The 13,929-nt window shown below is 37.5% G+C and overlaps 2 protein-coding genes across 3 annotated transcripts; both read left to right on the top strand.

Moving 5' to 3' along the window:
• Positions 1-828: 828 nt before the first annotated feature.
• On the top strand, positions 829-4,179 carry LOC121762875 (probable glucan 1,3-beta-glucosidase A). Its single transcript, XM_042158888.1, has 8 exons — positions 829-1,123; positions 1,931-2,050; positions 2,128-2,325; positions 2,531-2,692; positions 2,785-2,954; positions 3,034-3,183; positions 3,420-3,772; positions 3,863-4,179. Exons 1-8 carry the CDS (start codon positions 944-946, stop codon positions 4,045-4,047), a joined length of 1,518 nt encoding a protein of 505 aa, XP_042014822.1. The 5' UTR covers positions 829-943; the 3' UTR covers positions 4,048-4,179.
• A 4,672-nt stretch (positions 4,180-8,851) lies between these two features.
• LOC121762518 (IST1-like protein) lies at positions 8,852-11,757 on the top strand. Of its 2 annotated transcripts, XM_042158417.1 has the most exons (7): positions 8,887-9,037; positions 9,134-9,209; positions 9,386-9,518; positions 9,647-9,750; positions 10,263-10,434; positions 10,518-10,658; positions 10,735-11,757. In XM_042158417.1, exons 2-7 carry the CDS (start codon positions 9,193-9,195, stop codon positions 11,590-11,592), a joined length of 1,425 nt encoding a protein of 474 aa, XP_042014351.1. In that variant the 5' UTR covers positions 8,887-9,037; positions 9,134-9,192; the 3' UTR covers positions 11,593-11,757. The 2 variants fall into 2 exon arrangements, with proteins under 2 accessions (XP_042014350.1, XP_042014351.1); XM_042158416.1 differs by lacking the exon at positions 9,134-9,209 and having other exon boundaries at positions 8,852-9,037.
• Positions 11,758-13,929: the final 2,172 nt, after the last annotated feature.

The raw sequence follows: 13,929 nt of genomic DNA, 5'->3' as shown, positions 1-13,929 counted from the left end.
TAATATATATTTTTTTTGTTTTAGCAATTGAGAAAGACATATAGAAATAGGACTACGGAAAAAGTACAAAGTGTATAAGTATAACAATGCGTAATATAAGAGTAGCACTTGAATAATTCAAATGTAAGCACAATAGCACAAATGAGAAATGGGAGACAAAGAGAGAGAAATTGGTGAATGTAAGTGAGGATAGTAGGAGGTATTTATAGATAAAAATGGGGGGGGGGGGGGGGAGAATGGATTAATTTAAATTCAAAATCAGAATAAAAAAAATTGAAAATCCGACGAAACCGGCGGTGTAAAACGCCGGAACCGCCGATTTTACCCCAAAACTGGCGGTTTGGTCAACAAAAACCGCCTGACGACCTGCAACGTGTCAGCCTCGTGTTCTGCACCGGAGCCGGAAAACCGCCGGTTCCGGTAAACAAAATCCCCTGAAAAAGTTGCCACCGCCTGACGCATCGGATGCCTCGCCGGAACCGTTCGGAACCGGCGGTTTGGTGACGGTTTCGGTTCGAAAAATCTTGAACCGGAACCGGACCGCAGTTACAAATACGACGGTTCCGGTTCGAGAAAATTGTCGCGGTTCCGCGAACCGGAAACCGTGGGCATGTCTATCAGTGACTCATCAATGATTCAATGTTTGGGAGGTGGTCTACCACAGCCACTTATCAAATGATTCAATGTGTGTGGGGGCTATTATTTTATTCACAAAGAGTCGGTGATCTAAATCATTAACACCAATCAACGGCCCTGATTATCTTGTCGAAATCTCCAACGGCTCCATTTTCTATTTAATTTAATTATTTATTTTTATTTTCCCTCCACTTCGACAATCACTTGTCTTACTCTCCTTCACCTTTTCACTCTTTATAAACAGTATCAACAGATTAAAATTAAAGCACAAAAATTCATCAATTAGCTGAGCTGAGGAAATTCCGAGATGAAAAGGCAGCAGCTGCATCAATTTGCAGCGGTTTTGAGCTTGCTCGCATGGCTTCTAGCTCAATGCGGCAGCGGAGAGCTGCTGCCGTTTAAAGCGGCGAATTTGGGGGGGTGGCTCGTGACCGAAGGCTGGATGACGTCGTCGCTCTTCGACGGCATTCCCAATAAGGATCTGCTGGTGTGTGTTTGGTGTATTTTAATATTGGTTGAATTTATTTGATTAGAATCTAGAGGAATTTAATTCGTGATTTGTTTATAATTTAGCTCATAGGTTACCGCAATTTATATAATTGGGTAAACTAGTAGTAGCATATCATCATCGATTTGGGGAAACTGTAGTTTAGTAGGAGTAAAAATTTCCACATTAGGAAATGGAGCTGTGTTTCACAACATTGCAAATGGATCTAAGATGCCAATTTGGGAAAGAGGTTTTATACTGTTAAGTTGGATGTAGGTAAGGTTGTTGGTGTATTCTAATGAAAATATGTGAATTTGTGTTTGTTGGTCTAATATTAGGTTAAATTACGCTTCATTTCACACTTAGTATAACTTGCATTGATGAATTACGAAGTGATTTTAAACATTTTTGACAGTCTCAGTGTGTCATTTAACTATCAGCTGAAGTGAAATGAAGATAGTCTAAACTCATAGTAGAATTTCATTGATTTGCTTCTCACTGATTCATCTCTGAGAAAATTGGTGGCTGGAAACAAAGTTACCTCCAACAATGAAGTATATTAGTATGACTAAATTGTGATTGCTACAAATAATTGCTGGTGGTTGAAATGCTTGGGAGTGTGAAGTGAGAGCCTTTTGCTTTATTTAATTAGATTTCTTTGTGTAATGTCAAGTAAAGAGTATAATTCCAGTTTATGAACATATCATCTTCTTCTCTTCCCTTCCTACATCGGTACTTACATACAGAAGTTGGTATAAATGTCGAAGAGAGGTGTAATTTTAGAACTGATGTTTCAAATTTCATCAGGATGGAACTCAAGTGCATTTTAAGTCTGTCAGCCTCAACAAGTATCTATGCGCAGAAAAAGGGGGCGGTTCAACACTGGTAGCCAACCGTCGTAATCCCAGAAGCTGGGAAACTTTCAGGGTCAGTTTTCTAGTTTCTTGTTTCTTTTCTTCCTACAGGTTGGTCTCACATTTCTATGTATTCACTTAAATATGCAGTTATGGCGAATTAATGAAACCACCTTCAATTTTAGAGTTTCCAACAAAGATTTCGTTGGGCTTGCTGATGAAGGTGAAGGGATTAAAGTATTTGCGCGTGCAGCTGAACCGGGGCCAAATGAAACCTTCGCAATTATACAAAATGCGGATAATCCGAGCAGAGTGCGTATAGTTGCATCAAATAATCTTTATCTTCAGGTAATTATCTCTCGTACAAATATATTTTGCAGCTACGAACATCTCAATAACTCCTTATATGTATTACTTGACAGCTTCCAATAGCTATTGTATAAATAGTCAGAACTATCCTCAATGCTCAAATTATGAAGGATTAATGCATTTCACAATCTTTTCTTTCTTTTGTTTATTTATTTTCTCATACACATTTGATTGTCGTGTAAAGGCAATAATGGAGAACTATGTGGTGGCCGATTACTTAGGAAGTCCAGATGAATGGGGGGATGGAGATCCCTCTGTTTTTGAAATGCATATTATCAAGACGTTACAAGGGGAATACCAATTAACCAACGGTTATGGTCCAGATGAAGCCCCTAAAATAATGAAGGTGAACCATTTATCTCTGCTATATCTTCTCAACAAACTGATCCTCAAACATATTAGACAAGTGAACAATGCTAAACTCTCAAATAATTGCAGAATCATTGGAGCACCTACATTGTCGAAGATGATTTCAGGTTCATGTCACAGCATGGTCTCAATGCTGTTAGAATTCCTGTTGGCTGGTGGATCAAATACGACCCCTTTCCACCGAAACCATTTGTTGGGGGGTCTTTGCAAGCTTTAGATAATGCTTTCGCATGGGCTCGGTAGGACATTCTTCTCTCATACCTGTTTAACATGTCTCTTCCATTAAAGTAAAATACCATCGTCATTGATTTTTTGCAGTAACCGCAATATGAAGGTCATACTGGATCTTCATGCGGTTCCAGGATCACAGAATGGCAATCACCACAGTGGATCACGAGATGGATTTATCGAGTGGGATGATTCCCGAATTCTGGAAACTGTTTCAGTCATTGAATTCTTAGCACAAAGGTTATATATTTCTCTTCTTAAGATCTACCAAAAAATCCCCACACCATCTTTTCAGTACCAGAAAGTGGCCCACCCGTCTTAAATTCGAAAACATAGTCAAATTATTAGGTACTACTGATCTATCATAACAAGAATGGGTGTGACATGGCTGAAAAACAAAAAGTACACATACTTTATGCTAGAAAGTGATATGCACCCGATTTTCACAAACTTAAACACAAGTTTCTTACGTGCAGGTACTGCGATCACCCGAGTCTTGCAGCAATCGAGTTAATGAATGAGCCATCAGCTCCCGGCGTCCATCTGCATACCTTAATGCAGTACTATCAAGCAGGATACGATGCGGTCAGAACATACACAGCTACTACCTACGTGATCCTCTCAAATCGCCTGGGGTTAGCCAACAACACCGAGCTCCTCCCCTTCGCCACTGGCCTTAGCAACTCGGTCATAGACGTGCATTACTACAACCGCTATTCAGACTACTTCCAGAGCATGAACGGTAGGCAGAACGCAGATTACATCTACAAGAAAAGGTCGAAGCAGTTGAAAGAAGTGACTCGCGATGGTGGCCCTCTAATCTTTGTCGGTATGTTCAATAAAATGCTTTCTCATTTGATTTTTCTCGACGGATTGATCTTTATCGACCGAGCTAACTGCGATATATACGGAATTGCAGGAGAATGGACTGCTGATTTGTATTTGAACGATACGAAAAAGGAAGATTATCGGAGATTTGCAAAGGCTCAGTTAGAAGTGTATGGGAAAGCTACATTTGGGTGGGCTTATTGGTCGTATAAGTGTGAGGAGAAGTATTGGAGTTTCAAATGGATGGTAGAAAACAACTATATGCAGCTCTCTTAACCAAGGGAAATTTCTGTGTTTGTTGTATACATAATGTAATGAATAGAACACCCCATATATATTGTTTTATGAAATTTATGGAAGTGTATATCATATATACATTTTTTAATTATAAATTTATTTATTTGGTAAGAACTATCCTATTTTTTAAACTACATCAGGGTCACGATCATGATGAAACCTTTTAATTAGTGTCGACTACATTGTAAAATCAAATCAATTAAAAAGCATCATTGCAAAATTGCTACACCTGCTGTCACTAACTGCAATGGTGTTCATGCATACTAGATGATTTAAATCATCGACCATATATATTTAAATCAATAGTGGTGAAATGTGAAATGTGATGTTTTTCTTTATTTATGGAAGATCGAAGCAAGTTTTTTAACAATTAGTTTTATTTATGTAATGATTTTTTGTTTTTCATTTCAGTTGCTAACACGCCCAATGGATCTCCAGGTATATTTTTGAGTTTTGATTGAAGATTTACTTTATACTGAAATAATACTCCATCCGTTCTATGTTAATAGAGTCATTTTTCTATTTCGGGAAGTTCCAAATTAATTGAGTTATTTCTACTTTTGGCAAAAGGTAATCATCTCTCTTACTTTATTCTGTCTTCATTTCTCTTACTTTATTCTCTCTTATTTTATTTATCATCCACTTAACACACCATTCTTAAAATCCGTACCGAAAAGAAATATCTCTATTAACATGGAAGAGAGGGAGTACCAAGTAGTACTACTCTATACTTGTGTGCCACGTGTCATTAAAAATATAAATAAATTTTCATGTCACATATATTAATATGTACCACGTCACGTGACATTTACCCGATCCATTTCATTCAAGATAAAATATTTAGAATAAATCAATGCATTTCTCAATCTATACTATAGTAATCTATTTTGAATAGGATTTTTAGCCTATAAATACATTAACTTTGAGTTTTTTCTGGTTTTTTTCCTAAACTTTAAAATTTGAATATAAATGCATGAACTTTTGATGTTTTTTTATTTTTCCCCAATATATAAAATCAAAATACATGTGGCAAATTAAAGCTTATGTGGCAATCAAAACTACACCAACATGTTTATATTAATTAAAAAATAATAAATATTATATTAGAATTGGAAAATAAAATGTAATTAGGATTTAGTTTAGCATTTATTCTCAGCCTATATATAAGGCAATGCATTGTATTTTGTAGTCAACACTTTCACAATGTAGTCAATAAAGATATTTCTCCCTCTTTTCATCGGCAGTTTCCTCTCTAGCAATGACAGTTTCTTCTTTCTCTTTCAATTCATCTTCTCCAATGTTTCTTCATCAATTTGTTTATCTATTTTCACATGGTATCAGAGCGGGCCCAAGTCGATGATGATTTTCTCTTATCTCTTATCTACATCACGAGTGGAAGACCGATGTCCTTTCCGACTCGCATCGATGATGGTTCTCTTATCTCTTGCATTGCCTACCCACGCGATGGAAGACCGATGTCCTTTCCGGCCCACACGTGAGGGGGCGTGTTAAATTCTCTAAATTCTGTCCCACATCGACTTGGTGAAGATCCAATCTAATCTATATAAGTGTGGATAACCCCCCCTATGAGGCCTTTTAAGGGGTGAGAGACTCATTTCTAATATGGTATCAGAGAAAATCATCCGCATATCACTATTTTCTCCCGATCTATTTCCTCTTGTTCATAATGAACAATCGTGGTGATTTGTTGCCGGAGAATTCTCCGATCGACTGACCGCCGACAGAAAAAGTGTTTGATCTCCTCTCAGTTTTTCAGTTTCCTCTCATCAATCTTTGTTTTTCATTCCAATTTTGAATCGGTCGATTTGAATCTCACCGATCTGAATTCTTTTTTTTTCTCTCATTGAAATTTCTCTACCGATCTAAATCGGTTCTCTCTGATTTCACCGATAAAATTCGGTTTTCTCTATTCTCACAGATTGAAATAGGATTCTATGAATCTGAAATATCAAATCTGTTTCTCTTTTTTAATCTCCGATTGAATTCGGTTTTCTCTGTTCTCAAAGATTGAAATAGGATTCTATGAATCTGAAATATCAATCTTAATATCTGTTCTCTCATTGAATTTCTCTAAAAATCTCAGTGAGCCTCATAACCTTTTTTTGTTGTTCATCTCAATCTCTCTAGATCAGTTGCCTCTGTCATCCAAGTCTTGTTCTATAGCCTGTTGTGTGGCATTTGTTGGATTGTGCTTCTGTAAATATTCTGGTTTTATTGTGTTGTTTCAATGCCTTTCGTTTGTTTTTTTTGGAAGATTGTTCGATATTGGCTCAGATCTCTTTACTACTGTGAAATTGATGAGCCTCCTCCTTGATTGAAGGCCATATTAAGTTTTCGAGTTCCTAATCAAGGGGATGGAAAGTTGATAAGCTCAAGTTGTTGCCAATCCTATTGTGAATCTTTATGCTATGGATGCTGTTCTAGGAAGCAATGCTCGACATCTATTAGAGAAGAATGGCTTGGTCAAGCCACCGGCTTGCTTGATCAAGTTGTTAGACTTGGCTGCGGCACTGATCAAGCCATCGGTTTGCTTGATCAAGTCGTTAGACTTGGTTCAACACACGTGAAGATGGCCGTTTGTACATCTGTCGTCGAGCTGTAGTTAGTTAGTAGTTAGTTAGTTAGTTGTAATTTGGATTTAGTTTAAATAAGATTGAGATGCTTGTAGTACTTCTTCTTTTGTAGTTTGTTGTTATTGTCAAGATGGTAGCAATTTTTTGCTTCCATCTTGAGAGAGGCTATTAGAATTGGAAAATAAAATGTAATTAAGATTTAGTTTAGCATTTATTCTCAGCCTATATATAAGGCAATGCATTGTATTTTGTAGTCAACACTTTCACAATGTAGTCAATAAAGATATTTCTCCCTCCTTTTCTCCCCTATTTTCATCGGCAGTTTCCTCTCTAGCAATGGCAGTTTCTTCTTTCTCTTTCAATTCATCTTCTCCAATGTTTCTTCATCAATTTGTTTCTCTATTTTCACAAGTCCACATCAGCCATCTTTCACCCTCCTTGCTCTTTCTTGTCGAGCTCTTCGTGAAGGCTCTGCCCGCCGCCGTCAGGATAACGCCGGAGATGTTCGTGTCTCAAGTTCCAACCTGCTACCTCTCGAAGATTACATTAATGGCGGAAGGTAAAGACGCTCACGTGGTGGAAGTTCCAGTGGTGGACAAGGAGCATCGCCACAGACCAGCTTGTACGGTGGTTATGAGGAGCCATCTGCCAGCGGAGATCTCGCGCAGCCTGGGGGCACTTCCTCCTTCTAAGTGCTAAAGAATGTCAAAAAGGAATCGCGAATGGACTCGATCAGGCGAGAGATCTTCCACCTTTGCACTCAATTCTTCCTATTCCACGAAGAATTCTTCACGATCCTCTTCGCCTCGTCATCCTCATTGCAGAATGAGCACTGATGCAAGTGGTGGTTTCCGTAGATGCTGTCGGGGTGCGCGTCGGCGGCGCTCACGTTCATGGCGCACTGCAATTGTGGAGGTTTTGGAAGATGGAGGGGCATATGCAGAGGGAGCTTGCGGAGGAGTGCGCTCACGCAGTGCGAGCTTCAATCTGAGCAGGGAGACGGCTGGTGGAGATGCAAACATCTCCGGCGTTGTCCCGACGACAGTGGGGGGTAGAGTCTTCTTGAAGAACTCGACAAGAAAGAGTGGGAAGGGTGTGGTCCATAAGAGATGGCTGATGTGGAATTCAAATTTATTATTTTATTAATTAATATAAACATGTTGATTTTCACATAAGCTTTAATTTTCCACATTATTTTGATTTTGGATAATGGGAAAAAATAAAAAACATCAAAAGTTCATGCATTTATATTCAAATTTTAAAGTTTAGGAGAAAAATAAAAAAAAAAAACTCAAAAGTTCATGTATTATAGGCTAAAAACCCATTTTGAATACAATAACTTACAAGGTAATGTTATTTGTGTTTAGAAGATGCTCCCCTTCTTCCGCCGGCGTCCGCCATCTCAGAGCCACCGTCTCCCACCTCTGACGTGCTGGCCAGTGCACCGGCTCCAGCACCTTCTAGTTCGAGCTCTGCGGGTCTGGCCATCTTTTTTAGCTTTATTTTCTTTGCCTCGGCCTTGCCCTTTATTACGGGGAACTTTTGATTTTTGCATAATTTTCCACTCTTCAATTAGTTTGTTAGAAATTTTCTAGGAGTAGTTTTTTTGGGAGACTTATTTTTTTGAAGTTTGATTTGTTGAGATAATTAATTGGCGTTTTTTGTTCTTAAATTAGTCATATGATTGAAATTGTAATTTTGTGTCCTCTTTTAGCATTCAATTTATTCATTGATAATACTCAATTTACTCGTTGAACTTATTTTTAAAATTGCTGTGTATTCGATACTTATTCGTTGATAGTAATACTCAATTCACTCAAATTATTTGTTGATAATTTTTCTCCCTAAATATAATGTAGATTGTGAGTTAAAGATGAAAAGATTAAAATTAATAACCTTGTCGCTCACTTTTACACAATTAAGAAATATCATTAATTACATTTTCATGATTTGCTTAGTTTTCCATACATTTTAAAAAAACTTATTGTACCATAAGTCGGTCTCGTTGACAAGATGCTCACAAATAATGTGACACCCGCATACCAAAAAAATTTCAAATATAACAATCCATGACTAAAAGATGTAATTTTATTGTAACAAAAAAAAGATGTAAATTTATTTTATTACTACTACTATAATTTAGGAAATAATATAAAATGGAGAAAATGAAAATCCAATTAATAAATCTAGTAAATATCCTTACATAGTAAGCAAACTCTCTCTCTCTCTCAATTGGTGTGAAGAAGGTGGAGCAGTTGCAGATTTCATTCCCATTCATAGCAATCGATCAGAAGCCGTTTCCAGCTAAGAATTCAGCTCCGCCGCCTGTCGATGATGGACTCCTTCTTCAAGCAGCGATTCAACGCCGCCAAATGGTGATCCCCAATCCTTTACCTTCAAATGTGTTTAATTTTTCACTCGCAAGTCTGTAAATAGGTTGTAATTTAGGGTTTTATCTTCGCAAACTGCAGATAATTCGATCTCGATCTTATTCTGATGATGTGGTTGAATTGGTTTTATTTAGCTTGGAATGCTCTGTTTCTGGAGGTTTCACTGTAGCGAATTTAGTGGATTATATATGGTCGATGCTAATCCGTGTAGATTCGATGGTTAAATCGTGTTTAATTTGTTGTATTGCTTAGTGATTTAGGGATTTCCGTACAGGATTGGTAGCGATTTGTGGTAATATGCGGTCTGATTGCAGCTGTTTGGTGTTTTTACAGTAAAACTTTGCTAAAACTTACGATTCCTCGAATTAAGTTACTGAGGAACCGGAGAGAGGCTCAGCTAAAGCAGATGCGGAAGGAAATCGCTAAGCTGCTTGAAACTGGTCAAGAAGCCACTGCTCGAATTCGCGTATGGATATGTTTCATTTTCTCTCAATTGGGTGTTTTCTTGTAATTATCCAGATGTTTGGTTGTTTTATTTTCACCTTCACATATTAGGGCAGAATGATGGATTTGTTATCAATTTTTGGTGTTCAGGTAGAGCATATTATAAGAGAAGAGAAGATGATGGCTGCACAGGAAATAGTTGAGCTCTTCTGCGAGCTCATTGCTGTCCGTCTTCCAATCATTGAAGCTCAAAGGTAATTGATCTCTCATTTTCACGCTTGTAATGGCCTTTATCAGTAATAGTTGACGATAGTAGACTGTAATAATGGGTTCTGAACATTGTTTGTGCTGGCTAGCGATTATAAGTTAATGAGTTTAATTTTTCGATTGAGTTTTATTAATCTAAAAAGAGGTATTCTGGATAAGAGCTCTTGATTTTATCGATATCCTTGTTTATTTTTCTTTTTCGTTCTCTGGATGTCAAAGCGATGGTTTTAGTTCTCATTCCCATCTTGCAAGTGTTTTTGCCATATTTTGAGCTTTCCATCTGTACATTGCGCGCGGGACAAAGTCAGCGTAAACATCGTATTGAGGGGTGATTTTAGGCAGAAAGCATTAATGAAATAATTAGTTATACAATGAATATTCAAACAGTGCTCTTCATTCTATGAGAATGCTGGTTCTGTCATTTTATCAGTTCCCCTAAAAAAGGTTTGGTATGAGATTTCTTCTTATGGCAATCATGTTTGTGTTGGATGTATATCAGGGAATGCCCTCTAGACTTGAAGGAGGCAATTTCCAGTGTATGCTTTGCAGCACCAAGGTGTGCCGATCTGCCAGAGTTGCTACAGGCACAACTACTGTTTGCAGGAAAATACGGTAAAGAATTTGTAATTGCTGCAACTGAGCTGATGCCCGAATGTGGTGTCAATCGCCAGGTTAGATAAATTGTGCCGGATTTAATACAACCATTCAGGTTCAGTCCTCATTCAATTCCTCATGCGTTGTTCTCTAACTGCAGCTGGTGGAGCTTCTATCAATCCGAGCTCCTGCACCCGATGTAAAAGTGAATCTTCTAAAGGAAATTGCTGAAGAGCATCAGCTCGATTGGGATTCTACCGCTACAGAAAATGAACTGTTAAAGCCACACGAAGACTTACTGGTAAGTTTAACAGCTGCTGTTTGATTGCAGTTCTGTGTCCTCATCTTATTTTTTGTGTCGTCCTTCGCCTTTCCAGAATGGGCCATCGCAGTTCGTCAGTGCTTCAAAAGTGCCCCTTCCAAAAGAAAAGCACAATGAGACACCAGAACCTGCTGCCCATGAAAAGTCTGATTCGGATTCGGATTATGACATTGTGGAATTTCCAGATGTCCCAACGCAGCCATTACAGCCGAATAAGCCCGTTGTCTCAACCCCAGTGATGCTGCATTTCCCTGAGTCTGCACTATCAGACGATGATCAAGAAGAACTCAACAACTCGGAGTCTGGGGATGTGGTTTCGGAGAAATCAGTTGCAAAGGAAGATGCATCACTAAATCCCCAAGCAGGTCCTACAGAAGCGAAGCAGTTCTTGCCATTCATATCTCCTCCTCCATCACAATCATCAGAAACAGTCGCTGCAACCGCGAGAGAGAACAGTCCGTCTCCAGCTATCTCAAAGATGTACAGTGATCAAGTGGATTTGGAGGATGTACTGGCTGCTGCTAGAGCAGCTGCTGAATCAGCTGAGCTTGCTGCAGCAGCTGCACGCTCAGCTGCCAGCATTGCTCAGCTCCGGATAAGCGAGCTTTCCAAGAAAAGGAGCAATGAGTTCTCAGCTCCTCGGCAGCATAACGACACCAACACATTGAATGGTGACTCTGGCAGTGCTTCGGCCTCCCCAAGCCAAATTGACGGGTGTCAAAACAACACGACATCTCAGCAGCTAACGCCTGCTTCGTCGTTTGATTCCTCTTCACCACACGACAATGCTCTTCACCTACCTCAGAGATTGCCATCGATGGACGATGAACCGTTTTTTTCATACCCAAACTTGTTTACATCTCAAGGCTCGAACATCGGGGCTCATTCGCAGTCGCCTAGAGAGTCCAAGTGAGTGTCTTTGCTTAACTGTGATGTGTTCATATGGCTATGCATGAATTATCTATCTTACACCTATTTTATTGTTATACGTATTTCTTGTAGTGTTAATGGTATATATTCTGTCATTAACTATATAATATATATATATCGAGCATACGACATTGCTTGCCTTTTCATATAGGGTTATATTGTTTGTTTTTTTATCTTGGTTTGTGTTAGAGTGAGACAATGCTCTTAAATATGCATAACTAAGACCAAATCCTATCAATTGGATTCAAAACTGGAACACTGTGATTTGATACAATTGAACTTCATTAGCTTCATTGTAACACCAAAATATGGGTAAAACTGTCCATAATTAGTAAGGTAGTTGCGGATAATATGGAGAAATGAAATTGTCACCAAAAAATTCGAAAATATATTCAAGCACAACAATGTCACAACACAAATTATAATCGAGAACATGTGTATTCCATTTTTCATGCATAATTATTTCTCCTCAAGTATAACAATGAATTTATTCCAAAACAACAATGATTTTTCTTCAAGTATAATACTATTATTTTTTTCAATTTTGATATTTGTTTGCTCGTATGATTGAATAAAATTGCATAATTTACTTGTAGTCGAAATATTTCTTTTGGACACGTGGATTAAGAAAAGAAAGTTTAGTTAGTTAACTTGGATATGCATGCGAAAAAAATTATTTGCTCTGTTCATATGCAATTTGACGGATGCACCCCTGGGGAATGCATGGTCTGATGTGCTCAAAAATATAGAAATAAAATAAGATCTGGAGAGTCGATATGTATGAGGTGATGCTTTCCGGTGCACCACTAGTAACACTTGCTATTGTTGTATTAGATTCTTTCAATTGCAAGTAGGATTATGTCCTTATAGCATGTTTCTTTTTTTCTATGTATTCGAGTATATTATCTTCCTTTCGTATATATATGTCCATAAATGAAACAAAATTAATTGACCTCTTGGATGCCTCTCTTCAATATAAAATAATTTTATTTCTCATAAAGGTATATAATAATTACTTGAGGCTACACTCCAACACTACAATGTCACAATGAATTTATTCCAACACAACAATAAATTGCATAAAATTGTACTATAATTTACTTAAGAAAAGTACTCATTTGTTTCGAACATAGTCGAGATCTTTCATTTTGACATTTGGATTAAGAAAAGAAAGTTTAGTTTAATTGGATAAATTAAGAAAAGAATAAGTAGATAAATGAAGAACTAAAAGACAGAATTATTGCATATGACTCGTAGTCTAGTTTTATATTCACAAACAAATACTATAACACATATCAACAACTGAAAATAAATTAAAGAGCAGTAAACACATATCAACAACTGAAAATAAATTAACGAGCAGTAATAAAAGTTTAAAGCAAATATAATACTCCATCTGTCCCTAAAAATTTGTCACCTATTTTCATTTCCGTTCGTCTCTAAAAATTTACCACCTTTCACTTTTACCATTTTTGCTAGTGGACCCTACATTCCATTAACTCATTCACACTCACATTTTATTATAAAACTAATATATAAAAGTAGGATTCATATGCCACCAACTTTTTCAACTCACTTTCTATTACATTTTTTAAAAATGGTGACGAATTATTAGGGACGGAAGGAGTACTATAAATCCATACAAACCCATAAGAAAAGGTTCAAATAACACCTAATACAAATCCATACAAATCCAAGATAAAAATTTCAAAGCAAAACTAATAAAAATCCATAATAAAAGGTTCAAAGCAAACTTAATACAAATCCAAAAGCCGGAGGTTTCTAATTTCAAACTCATCAAAAGTCAACCCCCCACTAATTCTGTCATTCTCATCTAAACCCAACCCTCATCTAAACTAAACCTAAGATGACAGTAACACCTAAAGGGGTTGGAATAACGTGATACAAATCTCCGGCTGTAATAAGATGAGTCTGAGATAAATCATGTGGACGATAGGCACTCCTAATCAAATCAATCTGATAAAAAGGATAAAGGCGAACGGGATACCGTGCAGATTGCACCATTACTCGGTTATCCAAGCTAGACACAGAAAGTTGACCAAAAATGACAAGACATTGTTAAAACAAGTTTTGGTTGAACAAACCAGGGCCAACTCAAAGGCTATGTTATCAGAAGGCTGAAATAGAGACGGATGAACGTTGGGATGACGCCTCATCAACAAACAAGAGTTCGAATCAAACACTTGGATCCTTTCACCAAGTTCGTAAAAGATGTTTGGGTCATCCACATATAACCAAAATCCCTTACCACTAATAACAAGAACTACTACCCTAGAGACAACAAAATATATCTTCTCGA

This window comes from Salvia splendens, chromosome 13 (genome assembly GCF_004379255.2).
Source record: "Salvia splendens isolate huo1 chromosome 13, SspV2, whole genome shotgun sequence".
NCBI classification, from domain to species: domain Eukaryota; kingdom Viridiplantae; phylum Streptophyta; class Magnoliopsida; order Lamiales; family Lamiaceae; genus Salvia; species Salvia splendens.
Note: the sequence above shows the minus strand (reverse complement) of the source record. Positions and strands in the feature narration are given on the sequence as shown.